Source organism: Gigantopelta aegis, chromosome 7 (genome assembly GCF_016097555.1).
Source record: "Gigantopelta aegis isolate Gae_Host chromosome 7, Gae_host_genome, whole genome shotgun sequence".
Classification (NCBI taxonomy): Eukaryota; Metazoa; Mollusca; class Gastropoda; order Neomphalida; family Peltospiridae; genus Gigantopelta; species Gigantopelta aegis.
Genome location: NC_054705.1, coordinates 21,644,364 through 21,668,137, shown reverse-complemented (window position 1 = coordinate 21,668,137; position 23,774 = coordinate 21,644,364). Strand labels below are relative to the sequence as shown.

Sequence of the window (23,774 nt, the reverse complement as noted above, 5' to 3'; positions counted from 1 at the left end):
CTTAGGTCTCACTTTCAAAATATTTATTGTTCAGACTCGACAATTATTTCGTTTTCGTTGTCTCTGAGCGGGGCACCAGCTACTTGAAGTAATCTGGCTACACCAAACAACACAATAAATATAATGACCTGGAACACCACAGTGGAGCAAACTAAGTAGATGTAGCTGACAGGACCTTGGTTTTGGAACATAATCCCTCCCAGAAACGGGAGCACCATGTTCCCGACACTGATGCTAAAAACACAGAAAGAAACAATTCTCGGACGCAGCGTGATTTGATCCACAGTCCAAGCAAATCCAGCCCCCATAAACGGAGAGGATGAGAAGCCGAAAGCAGCCGAGCAGATCCACAGAGCTGTTTCATACTTTGGTCCCAAAACCGCGAGACAGATGCTGGTAATCAGCATTGCCAGACCGTTCACGACGATTATCTTCAGAGTCCCGCAAAGTTTCGTCGCTGCCGTGTTAAAGATCCGTCCAATCAGGGAACACGCAAAAAGCAGTGACGTCATCATCACCATGGCCTCTTTGGTCATGTGAAGTCGACTGTGAACGCCAAATGCCGTCAGAAACGTACCGTATAGTATAACGTTCCCCATAATCGGGAAAAAGTACAAAAACAGAAACACGAGGAAAACGTAGTACAGGCATTTGTGGTTGACTTCTACCGAAGAGTCCAAAGACTTGTAAGGAGAAACAGATTCGGGATTATCCCCCTTTCCATGCCGGATCCAGTAGTATCCAAACGCCAGTGCGCATGGCAGAGTGATGCAGCCGAGTAGCACGTAGGCTAGATGTACGCGAGTGTCCTCGGCTGTGCACGTGTCTTTCTGGGTCAAATTGTGTGTGGAATCTGTTAGGTTGAGGTCAGAGAGGGCGCTGTTAAAGGTCAAATCTTCGTGTATGTGCTGCTTGTGGCACAGAAATGGCTGCACCAAAAGAGGGGCGATAACTGCTCCCGCCATAGATCCGCTAAGTATGAACTGAAACGCCACGCCTTTTTCCTCCCACAAAGTGTTGCACAGTTCAATTAAAACTGGAAAAGAAACAGAAAATGTGTTTAGAAATTTCACAAAATAACATTTAAAACATTGCATTTATTTGTAACGGACTTCAACACCCCACTTATGGGCATGGATTTCATGGGTATATGGGAATGGCGGGGATGTTCTTCCCCATTTTTCATTCGTGTTATTTCCAATTAAGGTAAAGCACGCTGACCTGGGCACATACCTCAGCTATCTGGGATGTCTGTCTAGGAGAGTGAGTTAGTTGTTAGTTGGTTAGTCGTTAGTGAGAGTGAAGGGGGTGTAGTGGCCTTTCACCTACCCATTGAGCCCTTAAGAACTCGCTCTGGGTTGGAGCCGGTACAGGGCTGCGAACCCTGTACCCACGAGCCTGTGGGATGAAAAGTTGGTGCACCTCGGACTTTAACCCACTCAGATACTATTTGGTATACGGCTACCGGTTTTCAACTGCTTACTCACATAAAACATTGCAAGAATACTGCTTAACCACAGCGCCACCAATGATCGAGTAGCCACATTGCGAAAACATTCTAGCTTGTGGACCGGCTTCGGTGGCGCAGTGATTAAGCCATTGGACTACAGGCTGGTAGGTACTGGGTTCGGATCCCAGTCGAGGCATGGAAATTTTAATCCAGATACCTGAGTGAGTGTTCCGCAAGGTTCAATGGGTAGGTGTAAACCACTTGCACCGACCAGTGATCCATAACTGGTTCAACAAAGGCCATGGTTTGTGCTATCCTGCCTGTGGGAAGGGCAAATAAAAGATCCCTTGCTGCCTATCGTAAAAGAGTAGCTTATGTGGCGACAGCGGATTTCCTCTAAAAAAGACAGTGTCATAATGACCATATGTTTGACATCCAATAGCCGATAATAAGATAAAAAATCAATGTGCTCTAGTGGCGTCGTTAAATAAAACAAACTTTCCTCTTTTTTTCTAGCATGTATTCTGCTCTTCACCGTTTGTTTAATTTTAGATCCACTCCAGGTATAGTTGGCTCGGGGGTGGGGGTGGGGGGTGGGGGTGGGGGGGGGGGGGGGGGACTAAAATCAATAAACAAATAACAGCAATTATGTTTACCTAGTACAAATAATATTAAACTGGAATTCTTCAGATGAAGAGTTCTGATTACAAACTTCAATCTAGCTCGGATTTGTCATCAGAATACAGTCATGTCGTCGGGATGCACCCCATCTCAGTTTAACTACACGAAGCTTCAGTTCTAGTATTCAAAATACAATACTTAATTGCTTTTGTTGTGTCTGGGTTGTTTTTCTTCTCTGTCTGTCTGTCTGTCTCTGTTTCTCTCTGTCTCTGTCTCTGTTTCTCTCTGTCTCTGTTTGTCTCTGTCCCTCTCTCTCTCTCTCTCTCTCTCTCTCTCTCTCTCTCTCTCTCTCTCTCTCTCTCCCTATATGACGAACTCGGGAACATTCCTAACTTACACACGACGACAACGCCTTTGGCGATGCCTTGCAAAGTGAACATCACCAAGAGGTAGGCGAAGCTGGCCACCAAGGACATCACGATGTTGACGACGGATCCCAGTAACAGCGTGACGCACAGACGCAGTCGCACGTCCACGCCGCTGAACAGAGGAGCCAGGATGGAGCCAAGAACTGTGCCGAGTCCAGTGGACAGGATGATGAAGGAGAAGTTCCCAGTCCCTTCGGACACCAGCAGCTCCAGATCTAGGAGAGTGGGTCCCAGGACGGCGTCGCCGATTCCCTGGAGAGAAGACCGATCAATTTACAGCCCTCGAGTATTGGAGACAGACAGGCTAATACACACATGACAAAGCTAGAGAGTCAGTCTGCCAGACAGAGAGTCTGCCAGTCAGAGTCAGCCATGACAGGACAGGACACGCCATATGAAACAGACACACAACAAGGACAAACAAGGCAGTCAGGCAGTCAGACACACAGAGAGTTAGACAGACAGACAGACAGACTAGACACACAGGACAAGAGAGGACAAGCAAGCCAGACAGACAGGACAGGTCAGTACAGGGCAGAAAGACAGACTGACACTCGCTCAGTCAATTAGGACAGACAGACAAGATAGACAAGACAGAGAAACAAACAAGACAGACGGATAAGGCAGACAAACAAGTCAGACAGGACAAGACATACAAGATACACACGACAGAGAGACAGACACGATAGACAATACAGAACAGACAATTAAACAAGACAGAGAGATAAGACAGAGACAAGGCAGACAGACAGGACCTGTCGGATAAGAGAGAGAGAGAGAGAGAGAGAGAGAGAGAGAGAGAGAGAGAGAGAGAGAGAGAGAGAGAGAGAGAGAGAGAGAGAGAGAGAGAGAGAGAGAGAGAGAGAGAGAGAGAGCATACACGACAGACAGGACAGAACAGACAAGACAGAGACAAACAGACACGACAGACAAGACAATACAGATATTCAAGGCATAGAGACATATAAAGCAGACAGACAGACAGACATATGAGAGAAACGACAGGCAGACAAGACAATACAGATAGTACAGGACAGACAGACCATCAGTCGGTCAGGACAGGACCAGACAGACAGACAAGGTAGACAAGACAGACAGACAGACAAGACAGACAAGAAAAAAGAAAAATGAATCCCACAAAAATGTATTCATTATTATAATTTATGAAACTACTACTAGATCATCGATAACCGTCTACATAAATTATGTCAATCATAAACTATTTCCCGATAAAATACTCAATATACAGGCATACTTTTAAAATACTCAGTCTAGGATCGTGTTTGTGTGTGGTTGTTTGTTTGTTGTTTGTTTTGTTTTTTTGTTGTTGTTGGTTTTTTTGTGGGTTTTTTTTGTGTTGTTGTGGGGGTTTTTGGTGTTTTTTGGGGGTTGTGTTTTTTGTTGTTGTGTTTTTTGTTGTTGTGTTTTGTTGTTGTTGTTTTTTGTTGTTGTTGTTTTTTTGTTGTTTTTTTGTTTTTTGTAAACATGGTTTACCAAGATAACATTTCTCAATTTTGAAAAAAAAAATTGTTTTAATTAACTAGAGCAAATTCATTTATTAATAATCGGTTATCGGATGTCAAACACTTGGTAATTCTGACATGTAGTCATCAGAGGAAACCCTGTACAGTTTGCCTAATGCAGCAAGGGATCTTTTATATGTCCTTTACCACAGACAGAAAATCACATAGCACGGCCTTTGACTAGTTGTGGTGCACGTGCTGAAAAAAAAATCCGATCAGTTGAATGAATCCACCGAGGTGGTTCGATCCTGATCGCTTTCGCTCGTTAGATACATTTTAAAATAACTCGTTATGAGATAAATGGTATCTAACGGCCACTCATGTATTATCTTCTATATAACGGTAATGAAAGTGTTACTATCTTTTAGTCGATAAAGATATTAAACTTTGCTTAAAGCTTGTTTTCTCAGGATATGTAAGAAATAGAATACATTTGTGTCCGATAGATACCATTTATCTCACAACTCGTTGTTTAAGAACGTATCAAGCTCGCTTTCGCTCGTTATATTAGACTCATTTAAAACAACTCGTTGTGAGATAAATGGTGTCTTGTGTATTATCTTCTATATAACGGTAATGAAAGTGTTATAGCTGTACGGTAATCTGAAAATTGTCTACCAGGTTGTTTGCCTGTTTGTCATTGAACAGAACTCACCGGCATGAAGAAAGCCCAGAATATCCATAGGGTTTGTATTATCTTCCACAATCGTTCTGGTTTTCCCATCTCTCAGCATCTCCTATCCTGAAACGCAAATAAAGTTTGTTTTGTTTAACGACACCACTAGAGCACATTGATTTATTAGGCATCAGCTATTGGATGTCAAAGATTTGGTAATTTTGACATATAGTCTTAGATAGAAAACCCGCTACATTTTGTTTTCCATTACTATCAAGGTATCTTTTATATGCACCATCTCAGACAGGATAGCACATACCACCGATTTTGATATACCAATCGTGGTGCACTGGCAGGAACGAGAAATAGTCCAATGTGCCCACCGACGGGAATCGATTTTAAACCGATCGCGTATCAAGCGAGCGCTTTACCACTGGTCTATGTTCCGCCCTGAAATGCAAATAAATCAAATTTTACGACGTATTCATATCGGAGATGAGAGTAAAATACGTCATATGCTATACAGTACCCATAATAATTAATGGATAGATTGAATGAAATGTTTTTAATAAATGAATGAATGAAAGAATGAAAGAAAGTTAACACGAATAGGGCTCCGTTTTACGACACGATTTTAGCGCTAAGAGCATATCTACCTTGTACGCATTTAAGATGATTTTAACGCTACGATCGCTTGGTGGAAAGGGGCGCTGGCTTGTACCTAATCTAAGATAATTTTGGGGGGGGGGGGGGGGTAGTAAAAACAATTAGAAAACAGCTAAAAAAAAAAGGTTTTCTCCAGCTAAACGAAAAGATTATAACTTTTAAAATAGAAACATTGTTTGTCCGATTCTTACTTCAAAACCTTACCTCATTCCAAGCACGGCTTGTAAGCCACAAATTATTTAAATTCCTCAGCACGTGAAAACTATACATTCAGTAAGCTGATGTCGAGAGTACACTATGGTTAAAGCTGTATCCTAACCAGACGCGAGTGATTATTTTAGATTCATTAATTTCATTTCATATAAATATGTCGCGTCGCACGCGTGCGGTTAGGATGCGGCAATTGAAATCAATGATTTGTAAAATAATCGCTCGCATCGCTTGCGTTCGGTCAGGTTACAGATTAATGGGTTATGAAAAGAAGCCAGCAAGTATCAGCCTTTACAACAGATGGTGTAAGCACTGTCCCACCAAAGTTGTTAACAAGAAATTAAACATAAAATGTACTGAATACAAATATAATACTTATAATATAATGTTAAAAATAAGTAGGGGATTTCAAGTATCAATAATTACATAATGAAATGAAATATAAAACTCAAAATAAGTGCACAATGTGCGTTAATGTTCTCATTAAAAAGGGACTGAAAAAAACACCGATTGTTTTGATAGCGAAGCACGTGACGTGTCGTTGCACGCACGAAGGGTGTGATTTGAAATTAATCGGTTTGTAGGGCTGTGTACGTTGTGTGCACTGTGGCAATATTCTTTCTTGTTTGTTACTGGAACACTACATCATAAGCTTGCTGTAACATTCTTTACAACATTGTGTAACTTTTCAACAATGCGACGTCTCCAACGTTACGAACGTCTCAGGCCTGTAGGCATGCTCCGAGTTGGCACCACCCAGCGAATTGTGGCCCGTGGACTTATTGTGTCACAGTCAGTCATTAGCAGATTGTGGGCCCGATACCGACAAACCAGAAATGTGGATGATCGTCCCCGTTCAGGACGGCTAAGGGCCACAACTCCGGTTAATGGCAGCTTCATTAGTACTCGCGCGTTGAGGAATCGAGGTCAATGAGCCAATCAAATCTTAAGAGAAGTCCGTGTTACAACTGGCATTACATTGTCTGCTCAAACTATTCGTAACAGACTGCATGGAAGTAACATCCATGCATGTCATCCCTACGTTACCCCACATTTGACTGCGAGACACATTGCTGCCAGACGTCAATGGTGTACACATCGTAGACATTGGGCTAACAGGCGTTGACTTGGGTAATGTTTTCAGACGAGTCCAGATTAACACTAAACTTCCATGATCGACGACAGCGTGTCTGGAGAGGTCGCAATGAACGCTACGCCAACGTCAACGTTCGTCCTCATGGCAGATTTGGAGAAACGTCCGTTATGGTCTGGGTTGGCATCACCATAACTGACAGAACCCAGCTGCATATTGTTCATGGGAGGGTCACTGGGAAGTACATACCGTGACAACATCCTTTCACCGATCGTTATGCCCTTCGAAAGTCAGGCTGGACACCATTTTGTTTTACAGGTCGACAACGTCCGTGCTAACCGGAGTCTACTGGTCACTGCGTATCTGTAGCAAAAGAACATCACCACACTACCGTGGCCAGCCCTAAGCCCAGACCTTTCACTCAATGAGCACATGTGGGACATCATCGGACGACGTCTCCGAAAACATCAACGTTAGCCAACCAACTTGGCTGAATTAGACGCCGCTCTCCAAATGGAAGATAACAAGATCCCCCAAAATGTTATTGGACGTTTAATCAGGAACATGCCATGTCGGATTCGTGCGTCTTTGACAAACCGCGGGAGTTTTACCCGTTACTAATTCACATATTGAAAACGTCAAATTGATAAGCACCACTCCTGTTGCCTATCTGTGTCTGCTCCGGACCTACATCACTATGTTGGCTATATTATTTAATGCCAACCACTTTTCACATGAGTGCTTGTGTTTTCCCATTAATTAATATTACAATAAACATTAATACAATCTCTGTTATAGTGTGTTATATTTGAATATCCTCTGCTTATTTTGAACATAATATTTGTTTATTGTAACAGGTGTTTTCTGTATAGAATGCGAGATTTATCTCATTATCGATGGGAAGGGGTTTCGTGATAATATCATTACTGTAATCTCCAGGAAATCAGATACTGCTATTGTTCCTCACATAATGGAACTCCATATCTCGTAGAAAGCTAATTTGAATACAGTGGCGTGTTCAGGAGAACAACAATTCGGTGGCGCTCTGAACAGATTCGAAATCTATAATATGCTAGTAATACACAAGGCATTTTTAACAGGTTTTTTTTTTATCCTTCTGGTCACTTCTTCTCTTTTGATCAGCACTGCCGATTGACATCTTTGCACTTATCCTATGATTTGCCACATAACGCAAGGACGTTTTTGCGCTCAAGCATTAATAGACTACGGTACACACATCGCGATAAACACTAAGCACAGAAATGGATTCCGTAATCAAATCCTACATGGGCGCTGCCATCTTTGTAATCACATGACTTAACACAGAAGTGGATATATTTACGGTGGCCGTGTATATAGCCTCGGTCAATTAGGGCTGGCTATCTACACTGCGATCACGTGTAGGTGAAAGCCCGAAGGGCAACCACTCTCCATCTAAACTTCCCCAAGCTAAGTGTAATTATAAAATGCACATTGGACGACTGCGAGCACCTTCGAGCGCCTTCGTTCCTGAACACGACAAATACCACTGTATATTGGCAAATCATCTATGTATTTCTACAAATAAGTAAATGATAAATCAATACATGAAAATGCTGGATAGATGTTTTTTTATTATGTTTTATTATTTGTTTGTTAAACATATAGCGAACAATATAGTAACTGAAGCAATGGATATTTGCTTTGCTTTGGTTTGGATTCGTTTCGGTGTTTGTTTGTTGTGGGGGGGGGGGGGGGGTTGTTGTTGTTGTTTGTTTTTTTATTTTTTTTTGTAGGGGACCCGGAGTGTCTGTAAAAGGACATCTTGAACCCGTACCTTGTTTACGCGCTTTATACAAAGGCCCAACATGAAGAAAGTGAAAGGTGTTTTGGTGATGGTGTTGTTTAACGACACCATTAGAGCACATTAATTTATTAATTACCGGCTGTTGGATGTCAAACATTTGGCCATTTTGAGATATATAGTCTTAGAGAGGAAACGTTCCAATAGACAGGACAGCAAATACCACAGTGTTTGACATAACCAGTCGTGGTGCACTAAGTCTTGCTAGAACGAGAAATAGTGCAAACGGGCCCACCGACGGGGATCGATCCTAGGCCGACCACGCATCGGGTAAGCGTGTTACCAATGGGCTAAATTCCGGTCCTTGAACGCAACCTAGGCGGGTCAATATAGCGCCAAAATACCCATACATAAAAAAAATTGCAACAAAACATTTTATTGCCATTTTTTGTACTTTCAGAAATACTGAATAACATATTAAAAGTTGGACAGAAATGGAGCATGGGAAAGCAAAAAATCTGACGTTAAAAAAGAGCCGCCAGTGCCTTATTTTGCTATATTTCACTGTTTCCAACGCGTTACCTTGAGGTTTTAAATGTAACGTTATGTATTCTGTACTTAAGGTAATCTTAACGCTAAGATCGCTTCATGGAACGAGGTCCTGAATCAGTTAGCGTACTTGCCATGTGTACTTGTACTCATTTTCAACAATTAAAGGACGCACATGGCCAGGTGTCCTTTGCTGGACCAGGAATTCCTCATTAAAAAATATTAAAAAACCCATGTCTTGCCCAATCAGTCAGGGGCCAACAACATAAAGGTTGTTTAGTTTAACTGACTGTTAATCTGCTGTTGGTAGAAAAATAAAAATAAAAAATGAAAGTGACCGGCAGGTACACATGCAGGTGCGTATGCAGGACATTGTACAGGGGCGGGGGCGTAGATTGTGCTAAACGATGTTTATAGAACAGTTCTCCGGACAATATTTTGTTTTTAAATCGCTTAAATCAGGGGCAGTTCAACAAACCCTCCTCTCCACCTCCACCCCACACACATTATTGACCAGGCTGCAACATGTAAGGGCCAAATTTTAAAACTGTATTTTCTAGAAATTTGTAATGTTCATTAGTATTGTCACAGTGCTAAACTTCAACTTTATAACAAAACGGATTATATCTTCATTTTTACATGTGCATTAATTAGAATTAGTTATGGTAATATGACGTCTGCTTAGTGACTTGCCAATCAAACCAATTAGTGTCAAGCACTAATTAAATATGTAACGAGCAGTATAATACAATGTAATTTAATTGTTGCCACGGGTATTGCAGGCGTCTGAACGAGTACACCATGACAACTGCATATTACACAGATACGTGTTAAGTATGTGTCTTATAAATAAGGATAATTTACCCATGAAAGACAGACTCGGGGAGAACAGGTACTGTTCACACGCCTTGAAGTTCTCTCACAAAGCACAAACTCTACTGGAAGATCCGAGAGACAGAGTTGACATTGCTCATGTCACAAAACTATCGGGAGACCGGTGTGTCATTCACCCACGAGCTCTGACTTGTATAGTATCTGTATCACCATATTGTTAACTTGTTAATCAACTTGAGACTTCTGTTCATTCATTCAAATTAAATTAACATTAAAAAATACGCTGTGTTAGTATTGTTTGCTACATTCAAAAATGTGGCACAATGATGAATTTACAAAAAAATTACCAAAGAAAACATTTGCACCAGCGATTGCTTAACAGATTATTACAGTAAATGCCTTTGTGAAACTGGCCCCGAGTCACCAATAGATTAGGTGTGTCAACGTTTTAATAAACCTTGTATATTAGACCTTAAAAGTTACATGGTAGGTTTCCCATTGAGTGGCTGTCTGCCACTTTTTATGATGTATAACAATATAATGTGTATACGAATTGTTCATTGTCCATTTAAGTTAACTAACAAGAATATTCATCAATGGTTTAGAAAATGTGTTTATCAAGAGATTATCCATAAATATTTCCTAAGTAATACATTTCGTCTTAACTGAACATACTTGTCTCACGTTTTTAGGAATAAACCAAAATGTTTAAAATCTTGGACATGATTCATAGGTTCAGCAACAGTTATTTCATCCCAAGATTACTAGGATTCACGTGAAATGAAGCCCATAGGTTTAATAAGAGGAACATTCGCTGCATTTAAGACTATTGACATGAATTCAGATACTATCTTAATAGTAGTGTTCCCTGGGCTAACAGATGGCATCTGATTTACTGTGTAACTGGAGGAAATGTTATAACGAGAGATTTTAAAAGATATTTAAGTAAAGATTCATCATCATGTTTGCTCTCATTACATAAATAACAATAACAATGAAATAAAATAAAATAAACAAATCAACCTACATATTAATCGATACCATACATCATTTTTGCGTAATTAATAACTCGATACTATGAAACATGTGCAGTGGCTATATATAAACTGTCTGCTTTGGGACGATTTAAAAGTTTCGAAAATTACGACCAAAAAATTATAAAATAATGGTGAGAGAAGGTTAATACATTTTGACTGCGTCCTTAAACATATATACACTTAAATCTATATCTAATTAATAAATAGTTTGACGCAATTTTAGATGGGGTGGTCTAAAATAAAATAAAATTTAAAATATGAAATTAATTAATACCCCAGAGGTTAGGAGGAAGGGTAGGAGGGTTAGCCCCAGCCCACAGAAAAGTTATATTAGAAAAGTTTAAAAGTTATAAGAATTACCAATCACATTTCGAACCTTGGTGTGACCAGACGTAAGCTGGGGGAGAAGGGATGCCAGAAACGGGGGGGGGGATGTCGAATATGAACCAAGTGGACCCTTTTTCTATTTTGTTTTTACACCACCAGAAACTCGATATGTAATAAACCTGTATGTTTTAGTTCTGAAAGCGGACCATTTGCTTCAGCGGGGGAAGGGGGGGGGTGGGGGGGGTGGGGGGTCCGAACTTCCTGACCTCCCCCCACCCAAAAAAAAAAAAAACCGTCCCTGTAAGTTAGTTGTTGACATGACTTCCACCATGGAAACTATTCTTACACACAATTAACCGCCTATAGTGAAGCACTGTTTATGACATCAAAACGTATTTTGAGGCAGAAATGTTTTGGGGATGGGTTTTTTTTTCTTTCTTTCTTTCCCTAGGGAAGGATCACTTTTCTTTCCACACTTCTATCTACCCATATCATATGGGTAATAAATATCAATCTAAACTGGATTTACTTCCTAGTAAATTCGTGCAATGGGGAAAATGTATACCAGGAAGTAAAATGAGTTATTGATTTTTGCTTTCAAACAAAGTTTATACCTTCAGCTACATGCCTATAAAAATTACAACCAGATTTTTCCATTTACTAGAGCAATAAATGAATTTTGTTGGGGTAATCTTGAGAGTGTGTCACACGCATTAACAAGTGATGTCACTGTTTTATATGTATAAAAATTCAGCGCACTAAATATTTTCTATAATTCCAAGCAAACAGCTGAAAAGGAAACAAAGAGGATGATAATGATGTATTTAGCCATAAAATATTCTGAGAAAACCCCTAACATCGTCCAGTACTAGACTTTTAAAAATTATTATTCTTGAGTTAATTGTTGAAAGATTATGCGTGGGGATTCTGCGTTGTGATGTTATTTCAAGCGCATGTGCAGGAATTTAGCGGGGGGGGGGGGGGGGGGGGGGCTGGGGGGGGGGGCGAGTCATGCTCCACTGGAAAATATATTGCAAAAAAAACAAACTTTGGCGTTCGATCCACGGACAACACCCCCACCCACCCACGCGCGAGTATTTTAAATCTAGTCATCTATATACATACATTTGTGTAACTATATATATATATTCAAAAAAAGAAACACATACGATTTTATTTGTGAATATAAGGTATAAATACATCTGTGTACCAAAAAAAATACATACATTTGTGTAACTATATGCATAGCTTTGCAATGCTTAAACAGGCTTCGTAAATTCGACCCATTTTCGTATGTTAGAATCTCCAGACTGTGGGACCGTTACCAGCAACATGGATCAACACGTGAAGATCCGGTCGACCACGGGTCACTACCCCCGGGCAGGACCGCTACATCCGGGTACGCCACCTTCGGGAACGATTGACTACTGCCACCTCCACGGCCGCAGCAATACCAGGTTTGCGCAGGATATCCGACCAGACCGTACGGAACCGCCTACGTGAGGTAGGAATTCGTGCCAGACGTCCAGTTCGAGGTGTCAACTTAACACCACAACACCGTCGACTCCGAATGCAGTGGTGCCAGATTCATCGACAATGGCCTCAACTGCGATGGAGACAGGTGTGGTTCAGTGACGAGTCCCGATTTCTGCTCCGACGTCATGATGGAAGATGTCGCGTGTATATGGTGAACGTTATGCGGCAAACTGCGTGCAGGAAGTGGACAGATTCGGCGGGGGTAGTGTCATGGTGTCTCACACACTGGCAGAACTGACCTGGTCCACGTGCAGGGCAACCTGAATGCACAGGGCTACATTGACCAGATCCTCCGGCCACACATCGTTCCAGTTATGGCCAACGCCAACGCAGTGTTCCAACATGACAACGCCAGGCCTCACACAGCACGTCTCACAACGGCTTTCCTACAGAACAACAACATTAATGTCCTTCCTTGGCCATCGATATCACCGGATTTGAACCCAATTGAGATCTATGGGACGAGTTGGACCGACGCCTCCGACAGCGACAACCACAGCCCCAGACCCTGCCCGAGCTGGCAGCAGCCTTGCAGGCCGAGTGGGCCACCATCCCCCGGGACGTCATCCGTACTCTGGTTGCTTCAATGGACAGGCGGTGCCAGGCGGTGCCAGGCGGTGCCAGGCAGTTGTCAACACACGCGGAGGCCACACCCGGTATTGACTCCAGATGACCTTGACCTTGGTGGTGTGTCCTATCACTTACTCACAATGGACTAGAGTGAATTGTGAACAATCCTGCAACATTTGGTAATTATCGGACTCACCATTCAATAATTAAATCAATTCTCCAAATGTTACGACAATGTGGTTTTGCGTTTCTTTTGAAGAGTATATATACACATACATTTGTGTAATTATAAAAGAAAGAAGTGTTTTATTTAACGACGCACTCAACACATTTTATTTACGGTTATATGGCGTCAGACATATGGTTCAGGACCACACCGATTTTGAGAGGAAACCCGCTGTCGCCACTACATGGGCTACTCTTCCGATAGGCAACAAGGGATCTTTTATTTGCGCTTCCCACATGCAGGATAGCACAAACCATGGCCTTTGTTGAACCAGTTATGGAACACTGGTCGGTGCAAGTGGTTTACACCTACCCATTGAGCCTTGCGGAGCACTCACTCAGGGTTTGGAGTGGGTATCTGGATTAAAAACACCATGCCTCGACTGGGATCCGAACCCAGTACCTACCAGCCTGTAGACCGATGGCCTACCACGACGCCACCGAAGCCGGTCTTGTGTAATTATGAATACATTTGTGTACCTAAAAATACATACATAACTATATGCATAGATTTGCAATGCTTAAACAGGCTTCGTAAATTCGACCCATTTTCGTATTTAGAATACAAGTGTCTGCATACCCAATGAACTTGCGGCCGTATGCTAATGTTTGAAGCTGTCACTGTTAATTTACTTATTTATATATATATATGTTTTGTCTTTAGTACGTACGAAATTATTGCAAGGTAAAAAAATTAAGACGCAACAATTGCCTGGTTTATACAGACACCAATATTCTAAACAGGAAAATATCTTTAACAAGGAAGGAAATGTTTTATTTAACGACACTCAACACATTTTATTTACGGTTATATGGCGTCAAACATATGGTTAAGGACCACACAGACATTGAGAGAGGAAACCCGCTGTCGCCACTTCATGGGCTACTCTTTCCGATTAGCAGCAAGGGATTTTTTTATATGCACCATCTCATAAGACAGGATAGCACATACCATGGCTTTTGATATACCAGTCGTGGTGCACTGGCTGGAACGAGAAATAACCCAAATGGGCCCACCGATGGGGATCGATCCCAGACCTTTGATCTACTAGTCATGGTGCACTAGCTGGAGCGAGAAATAGCCTAATGGGCCCACTGACGGGGATCGATCCCAAACCGACCGCGCATCAAGCAAGTGCTTTTCCGCTGGGCATATCTTTAACAGTCACCAAAAATTATATGTTAGTCGTATACATGTTAGTACAATGTAACTACAATGGTAGTAAATTCAGGATAGACCTTTTAAAAGGTTCTATTAGTATGTAATGATAGAACTGGGTTATAGGAACAATATGCGAAGTAGGGGGTGGGGTGGAGGAGACATACCTTTAATATGTAATTTCAGTCATCAAAAAAGAATATGTTAGTCGTATGTATATATGTTACAATGGTAGTAAATTTAGAATAGTCTTTTAAACATTTTACGTTAGTCGAAAACATCCCGTAATGCTACAACAGGGCTGTAGGAAACGTTTCCTTGCCCATTGGCTGTTCGATGTGAAACATTTGGTAATTTTTGACGTGTACTCTGAGAAGAACCCCGATACATTTTTTTTCATTAGTAGCAAAAGATCTTTTATATGCACCATCCCACAGACAGGATATCACATACCACGGTATTTGATGTACCAGTCGTGGTGCGCTAGCTAGAGCGATAAATAGTCCAATGGGACCCACAGACGAGGATCGATCCTAAACCGACCGCGTATCAAGCGAGCGATTTACCACTGGGCTACGTCCAAACTCTTTAACAGTACATAGAGAATAACTAGTTGATAACGTCGGATATCTGCTTTATCCTGTTCACGTCATTGACTGGTTATTATCTTTATCCTGTTCACGTCATTGACTGGTTATTATTTTTATCCTGTTCACGTCATTGACTGGTTATTATCTTTATCCTGTTCACGTCATTGACTGGTTATTATCTTTATCCTGTTCACGTCATTGACTGGTTATTATCTTTATCCTGTTCACGTCATTGACTGGTTATTATCTTTATCCTGTTCACGTCACTGACTGGTTATTATCTTTATCCTGTTCACGTCATTGACTGGTTATTATCTTTATCCTGTTCACGTCATTGACTGGTTATTATCTTTATCCTGTTCACGTCATTGACTGGTTATTATCTTTATCCTGCAGACTTGACGTTTTAATGAGGGCGGGATGTAAAAAAAAAAGAGAAAAAAAAAGTTTGATTTAACAACGCACACAACAATCTAATTAAAATTAGCTCCACTATTGCATGTAATAGTGGAGCTAATTTTAATTAGATTGCGCATACAGCACATTTTATTTACGGTTATATGGTGTCAGCCATATGGTTAAGGACCACACAGATATTGCGAGAGGAAACCCGTTATCGCCACTTCATGGGCTACTCTTTTCGATTAGCAGCAAGGGATCGTTTATATGTACCACCCCACAGACAGGGTAGTACATATCACGGTCTTTGATATACCAGTCGTGGTGCACTGGCTAGAACGAGAAATAGACCAATGGGCCCACCGACGGGAATCGATCCCAGACCGATCGCGCATCGAGCGAGCGCTTTACCACTGGGCTACGTCCCGCCCTCTTTAGGTACTAGCCAGTGGTAAGCCGATACATTAATGAGCTCTAGTAGTGTCGTTTGACAAAACGAATTTTAAATTCACGCCACACACAAACACATACACAAACATACACACACAGGCACACGTAAACACACTATATACTTGACTTTTTATTGCTACACAGTATGTTCAACTCTGCTTATGTTATGTAATGAGTATATTATTATTATTATTATTATTATTATTACTGTTTATTTGTTTATATCGATGCTCACCTATGACCTCTGTATGTCAGCCCTGGGTCAATTAGTAGACAACATACACCAACCAGGCACATTCCGTACACGGCGTGTGACACACCATGTTACTAACAGCTGTTAGTGGTCGACTCGTAAACAAAACGACTCTAGTCTACTTAGTGAGAAACATTCACCATTTTTCTCCCAACTTAAACAGTTTCGTAAACATTAAAGTTGTGAAGAAAACAAAAACAATTCTAAATGTATTTACCTATTCCTTTGTCTTCCAATCACTCGTCAATTGCCCTTAGCCACATCGCCACTTTAGGCAAGTTTTATTGGCGACAGTAGGGAAAGTGTAAACCGCGGAGCGTGACCTTTCGGAAACGTGGCTTTTTTTTGTAAACCGGTGTCAAATGTAAATTTTAGCTGCAAGGGAAAAAGCCCGTGACACTTACGTCAGATAACAAGGCGGTGGTAATGGGAGAGTATGGTTTGAGAAGAACTTTTATGTCACGATATATCTTGTGTCAGCTTATCGTATTTTTTTTTAGAGTTAGCAAAGCCAGACTAAAATCAGATACTTACTCACTTTACCATCTTCAATCAGATAAGTGTAGTAAGAAAGTACAATTACGCTCGTAAATTGTGGATGGGGCAGGAGTAATTACCTGTCCCAGAAAAAACATAGCGCAGTGGTAAAGCGCCCTCTCAATGCACTGTCGGTCTGGGATCGATCCCCGTCGGTGGGCCCATTGGGCTATTTCTCGTTCCAGCCAGTGCACCACGACTGGTATATCAAAGGTCGTGGTATGTACTACCCTGTCTGTGGGATGGTGCATATAAAAGATCTAGTAATATTCTTGAGACAAAACCCTTTTTATCCTGCAATCAAAGTTAAAGTTTGGTTTGTTTAACGACACCACTAGAACACATTGGTTAATCAATAATCGGTTTAACACGTAGTCATCAGAGGAAACGCTCTACATGTTTTCTTAATGCAGCAATGGATCTTTTATATGCAGTTTTCCACAGCTACAAAAGCGCATACCAAGTTGTGGAGCACTGGTTGGAACGAGAAAAACCCCAGTCAGAGGAATGGATCCACCGAGATGGTTCGATCCTGGTACGCAAGCACCTCAAGTGAGAACTCAACAAACTGAGCTAAATCCCGCCTCTTCTGCATTCACGATATGTATTGTCAATATATATATATATATATATATATATATATATATATATATATATATATATATATATATATATATATATATATATATATTGTGTGTTTGTGTGTCCATGTATGTTATGTCTATATTTATACAGGTCATAGGTGAGCACGCTGTCCTATATACATATAGCCCGATGGGCCCACTGTATTGACATAGGTGAGCACGCTGTCCTGGGTACACACCTCAGCTATCTGTCCTGTCTGTCCAGGACAGTGGGTTAGTTGTTAGTTGGTCAGTGGTTAGTGAGAAAGAAGAGGGTGTAGTGGCCTTACACCTTCCCATTGAGCCCTTAAGAACTCGCTCGGAGTTCGAGTCGGTACCGGGCTGCGAACCCGGTACCTATCAGCCTGTAGTCCGATGGCTTAACCACTGAGCCACCGAGGCCGGCTTTTGGGGACAGAACGTATTTTACACTAGTTTTCATAAGAAAGGAATGTTGTATTGTTCATCGTCACTTATCATAGGCGGGGGGAGGGGGGGAGGGGGGGGGGGGGGCTGGCTTTTGCCGGAATTAAACGAAAATGCCCGAATATGAATAACAACATTTATTCATATCAGCATTACAACCAAACAGCTATATAGTGCTGCAAACGAATAACGGCGCAATTTTTACATGGAGTACAACAACATTTTGTGGGTAGAATGATGGGAAAAAAAGAAGAAAGAAATGTTTTATTTAACGACGCACTCAACACATTTTATTTACGGTTATATGGCGTCAGGTTAAGGACCACACAGATTTTGAGAGGAAACCCGCTGTCGCCACTTCATGGGCTACTCTTTCCGATTAGCAGCAAGGGATGGAAATGCATGGTAAAAAGCTCTCAGGTTATCACATTTTGCTCGAATATCTGCATAATTTTTGACCGAATTTGAGGTTCTGCTCCAGCAATAGGGTTTTCTCTCAAAAACTATACGTCAAAATTACCAAATGTTTGACATCCAATAGCCGATGATTAATAAATCAATGTGCTCAAGTGGTGTCGTTAAACAAAACAAACTTTAACTTTAAGTGTATATCTGTTTGGCAGCAACGCTAATACATATATTCATAAATGTTGTTAACTAGATTGGGGCACTTTTGTTTAATTCGTGCAAAAACCAGCCCGATACAAACACAGATGGGAGGCCGTTTCTCCTATGACAGGGATCGATCCTATATCTACCTCGTCGCTGCTAAAAAAAAAAAACGTTAACACTAATTAATGGTATGCATTAATTTACTTACTTATATTGTGACTACCATGGTTCCATCAAATCCAGAAGTCCATGTTTAATTAATTACCACATTATGTGCAGGAAACGCGACTAAATAAATATCAGTAAACAACTGCAGAGCAAGTTCGGAATATGTATGCTGTATATCGCCGTCGTACTCAGTTATCGACTTCGGGGCAACAGCTGTTTGTTGTCGCATGCGTGAATAAATATCGCTGTTATGCATATATGGTGATGCTGAAGGTCTGGGCGGGGGGGGGGGGGGGGGGGGGGTGGAGGAATTTCGCTCAGTTGAGTGATCGCTTGAGGTGCTTGTGTCACAGGATAGAACCACCCGGTGGATCCAATCAGCTGATTGGATTTTTTCTCGTTCCAGCCAGTACACTACAGCTGGTCAAAGGCCGTGACACATGTATGTGCTTTCCTGTCAGTGGGAAAGTGCATATAAAAGATCCCTTGCTGCATTAGGAAAAATGTAGCGGGCTTCCTCTGATGACTACGAGTCAGAATTACATGTTTAGCCGATGATTAATTAATCAGTGTGATCTAGTGGTGTCGTTAAACAAAGCAAACTTTAACAACAAATCCTAGTCCGGTTAGGATACAGCTTAACGCAACACGTAATACAACGTAGCACACTGGACCCGTTCCAGAAACCCCAACCAGTACCCCGTTGCACTATTTCTCGTTCCAGCCAGTGCACCACGACTGGTATATCAAAGACCGTGGTATGTACTACCCTGTCTGTGCGATGGTGCATATAAAAGAACCCTTGCTGCTAATCGAAAAGAGTAGGCCATGAAGTGGCCACAACGGGCTTCCTCTCTCAATATATGTGTGATCCTTAACCATATGCCTGACTTCATATAACTGGGAACAAAGTGTGTCGTTAAAAAACGTTTCCTTCCTTCCATATAACCGGAAGTAAAATGTGTTGAGTATGTCGTTAAATAAAACATTTCCTTCCTTCCATATAACCGGAAATAAAATGTGTTGAGTGCGTCTTTAAATATAACAGTCCTTTCTTTGTTTCCTTTTTCCCCCCATTCCAACCAGGATCAGAACGCCTCTGCTGCCAAGATGTGATATATTTCACAAAATGTACATACAATCTTGTTTATTAACTCACTGATCTTTAAAAAATGAATATTAAAGTCGATGAAATAAACAAAACAAAGAAAAACCGAACAGAGATAAAGATAACGCAACAACGCATAATCTCAACTGAAGTTTTTAAATAATTACGAATCAACACATATAAAACATTATAGTATTAAATCAGATACAGCATAAAGCTCAACCGTGGGTATATCTATCAGTACTAAAATATACTCAAATACTTGATGTTCAATTTTTTGTTCTTTTTGCATTTTTTGTTTTGTTTTCGTTTGGTTGTGTTGTTTTTGGGGGGTTTTGTGGGGGGTTTTTGTTTTTGTTTTGGTTTTGTTGGTTTTTTTGTTGTGTTTTTGTGTTGTTGTTTGTTTGTTTTTTGGGCGTGTGTGTGTGTGTGTGTGTGTGTGTGTGTGTGTTATTTTTGTTCAGACTTTTGAGCAGACCCAAAAATTCAAATCAGAGAAAAATGGATCAGACCCTACCTTCTCAACGAAAGATGCGCTCAAAGTCATTATATACCATTCCCATCCCAAACCCCATCACCCGTACATTGCAAATTGTTCATGCGAAAATATCAAAATCAAAATTTGAGGGCTGGGATGAGACCCTTACCAACTGCCCTTGGGTTGTGCTCAGTGATATTATATACGGATATCCCTCACCCCTCCCCACCCCAGCCCACCCCACAAAGAAAACTGTATCTGTTCTGGTGCTTAGTTTGCACACTTCGGCATGTAGATAACGAAGACTCTTGTACACTCTTCCATGCAACGGACCGGCTTCGGTGGCGTCGTGGTAGGCCATCGGTCTACAGGCCGGTAGGTACTGGGTTCAGATCCCAGTCAAGGCATGGGCTTTTTAATCCAGATACCGACTCCAAACCCTGAGTGAGTGCTCCGCAAGGCTCAATGGGTAGGTGTAAACCATTTGCACCGACCAGTGATCCATAACTGGTTCAACAAAGGCCATGGTTTGTGCTATCCTGTCTGTGGGAAGTGCAAATAAAAGATCCCTTGCTGCTAATCGGAAGAGTAGCCCATGTAGTGGCGACAGCGGGTTTCATCTCAAAATATGTGTGGTCCTTGACCATATGTCTACCGCCATGTAACCGTAAGTAAAATGTGTTGAGTGCGTCGTTAAATAAAACATTTTTTTCGTTCTTCCATGCAACGAGTTATAAGATAGATAGAAAGAAAGAAATGTTTCCAATATGCACTTAAGCCCAGGTGGGCACTTCGTTACGTAATACCTCTGCGCGACGGTGGTTGTGCTGTTTTCAATACACACCCAGACCAGCTGCGGAGGCCATGTGGCCAGTAGTTACGTAATACCTCCGCGAGTGCGGTTTTTACGACCGTGATTCTAGCGAACTGGCGACGACCAGTCTAGGCTTGTAAGAAAAAATACCGCTTGGTCGCTGTGGAAATATACACATCATAAGATTCGGTTCCGCGTACCAGTCTGGGATTTTATAATAAATAGCTAGGATTTTAGAGATATCAGGAAGAAACATATTAGAAGGCTTCCAGGGAACGCGTCCGTTTGGACTTGGTAAATATTATTTCTGCTCTTTTGTATAACCTTGATGTGATTGATGTGACTTTAAATATTTTAATACTGTATTATACCAATATTATTTAGACGGTGCTGCCGGTAATCTGACGCAGTAAACTGTAGGCTCACTGTTCTAATATATATAAAGCTTAACCAGTCATCCTAGAGGACCTAGGTAAACTGTAGGTTATTGTCTTTATTGTGATAGGTACCAGTATTAATTCTGTATTACAAGGTTACTGAATGAGTAGTTAAGGGTTAATTAAAAATTAACCAGTTAGGAATAGAGTTGTAATTCCTTTATTAATTAAGTTCCCCTGGAAGCGTTTCTCAATTATCACAAGTGTGGGTGTTGTGTCACGGTGAAGTGATTAGAATATTGTGTAAACTAGACACCTAGAGATTAACTAATTAAGTGATCAGTTCTGGGTTGTTATTATTTGTTGTTGTTAATTAACTACTGCGGCAGTACATTTGTCAGCGTAGGTTAATACAGATTCCAAAGTGTATTGTGTTTTTGTTGTGTTTTCTAGTGAACTAAACGTGCTATAATAATACATATTTTATATAAGATCTTATCTCTGATTATACCTAGACGAGCCACGCGGGTATAACTGCCCGTTACAGAGAGATCTAATAGATATACAGTTAGGAGAGATATTTTAGATACCATTTATCTTACAAGGAGTTATAGGATACATAGAGAATAATACATGAGTGGCCGTTAGATACCATTTATCTTAAGACTAGTTGTAAGATAGATAGAGAATAATACATGAGTGGCCGTTAGATACCATTTATCTCACAACGAGTTATAAGATAGATAGAGAATAATACATGAGTGTCCGTTAGATACCATTTGTCTTAAAACCAGTTGAAAGATAGATAGAGAATAATACATGACTGTCCGTTAGATACTATTTATCTCACAACGAGTTGTAAGATAGACAGAGAATAATACACGAGTGCCCGTTAGATACCATTTATCTTAAAACGAGTGGTAAAGATAGACAGAGAATAATACATGACTGCCCGTTAGATACCATTTATCTCACAACGAGATATAAGATAGATAGAGAATAATACATGGGTGTCCGTTAGATACCATTTATCTTAGAACAGATTTTTAGATAGATAGAGAATAATACATTAGTGGCCGTTAGATACCATTTATCTTAAGACCAGTTGTAAGATAGATAGATAATAATACACGAGTGGACGTTAGATACCAGTTATCTTAAAACGAGTTGTAAAGATAGATAGAGATTAATACATGAGTGGCCGTTAGATACCATTTATCTCACAACGAGTTGTAAGATAGATAGATAATAATACACGAGTGGACGTTAGATACCAGTTATCTTAAAACGAGTTGTAAAGATAGATAGAGATTAATACATGAGTGACCGTTAGATACCATTTATCTCACAACGAGTTGTAAGATAGATAGATAATAATACATGACTGGCCGTTAGATACCATTTATCTCACAACGAGTTGTAAGATAGATAGAGAATAATACATGAGTGGCCGTTAGATACCATTTATCTCACAACGAGTTACCGGCCTCGGTGGCGTCGTGGCAGGCCATCGGTCTACAGGCTGGTAGGTACTGGTTCGGATCCCAGTCGAGGCATGGGATTTTTAATTCAGATACCGACTCCAAACCCTGAGTGAGTGCTCCGCAAGGCTCAATGGGTAGGTGTAAACCACTTGCACCGACCAGTGATCCATAACTGGTTCAACAAAGGCCATGGTTTGTGCTATCCTGCCTGTGGGAAGCGTAAATAAAAGATCCCTTGCTGCTAATCGGAAAGAGTAGCCCATGAAGTGACGACAGCGGGTTTCCTTTCAAAATTTTTGTGGTCCTTAACCATATGTCTGACGCCATATAACCGTAACTAAGATGTGTTGAGTGCGTCGTTAAATAAAACATTTTTTTTTTTTTTTTTTTTTTTTTTATATGTTCAGGGCCTGTTTTACGAAGCGATCTTAGCGCTAAGATCACCTTAAGTGCATACGGTAGCAATGCATTTAAGGTGATCTTAGCGCTAAGATTGCTTCCTAAAACGGGGCCCCATTCAGTACGTCAAGTAAAATTACAAATCACTCCTCCACACCTTGCTGTGGTAATTTCTACAACACTCGTTACTGACAGTGATCGTGCAGATTTTGCTACGAGTGTTCTATTTGTACACCAGGGCTGCGTTCAGCCAGACCGAGCAGAAACAAAACGCCCGCTAGACTGGTTCTGCCCCGGATTGGGCCCCTGGCCTCCCAGAGACCGAACCCTGGGGCGGACATGCTCGAAACCTTCGTGGTATATGAGCATGTTAAAGTATACCGCACCGCTAGACTGGTTTATGCGCTTCGCGGTAAACCAAGTGGCCAT

The 23,774-nt window shown here is 41.1% G+C and overlaps 1 protein-coding gene across 3 annotated transcripts; it reads right to left on the bottom strand.

Moving 5' to 3' along the window:
• Positions 1-8: 8 nt before the first annotated feature.
• On the bottom strand, positions 9-18,877 carry LOC121377470 (sodium-dependent glucose transporter 1A-like). 3 transcript variants are annotated; one of them, XM_041505472.1, is made up of 5 exons: positions 18,726-18,841; positions 16,537-16,694; positions 4,678-4,764; positions 2,469-2,751; positions 9-1,036 (listed from the first exon to the last, which is right to left on the bottom strand). In XM_041505472.1, the coding sequence occupies exons 3-5, from the start codon at positions 4,744-4,746 to the stop codon at positions 24-26; spliced, it is 1,365 nt and encodes a 454-aa protein (XP_041361406.1). In that variant the 5' UTR covers positions 4,747-4,764; positions 16,537-16,694; positions 18,726-18,841; the 3' UTR covers positions 9-23. The 3 variants fall into 3 exon arrangements, with proteins under 3 accessions (XP_041361406.1, XP_041361407.1, XP_041361408.1); XM_041505473.1 differs by lacking the exon at positions 16,537-16,694 and having other exon boundaries at positions 18,726-18,877; XM_041505474.1 differs by lacking the exons at positions 16,537-16,694; positions 18,726-18,841 and adding an exon at positions 5,509-5,640.
• Positions 18,878-23,774: the final 4,897 nt, after the last annotated feature.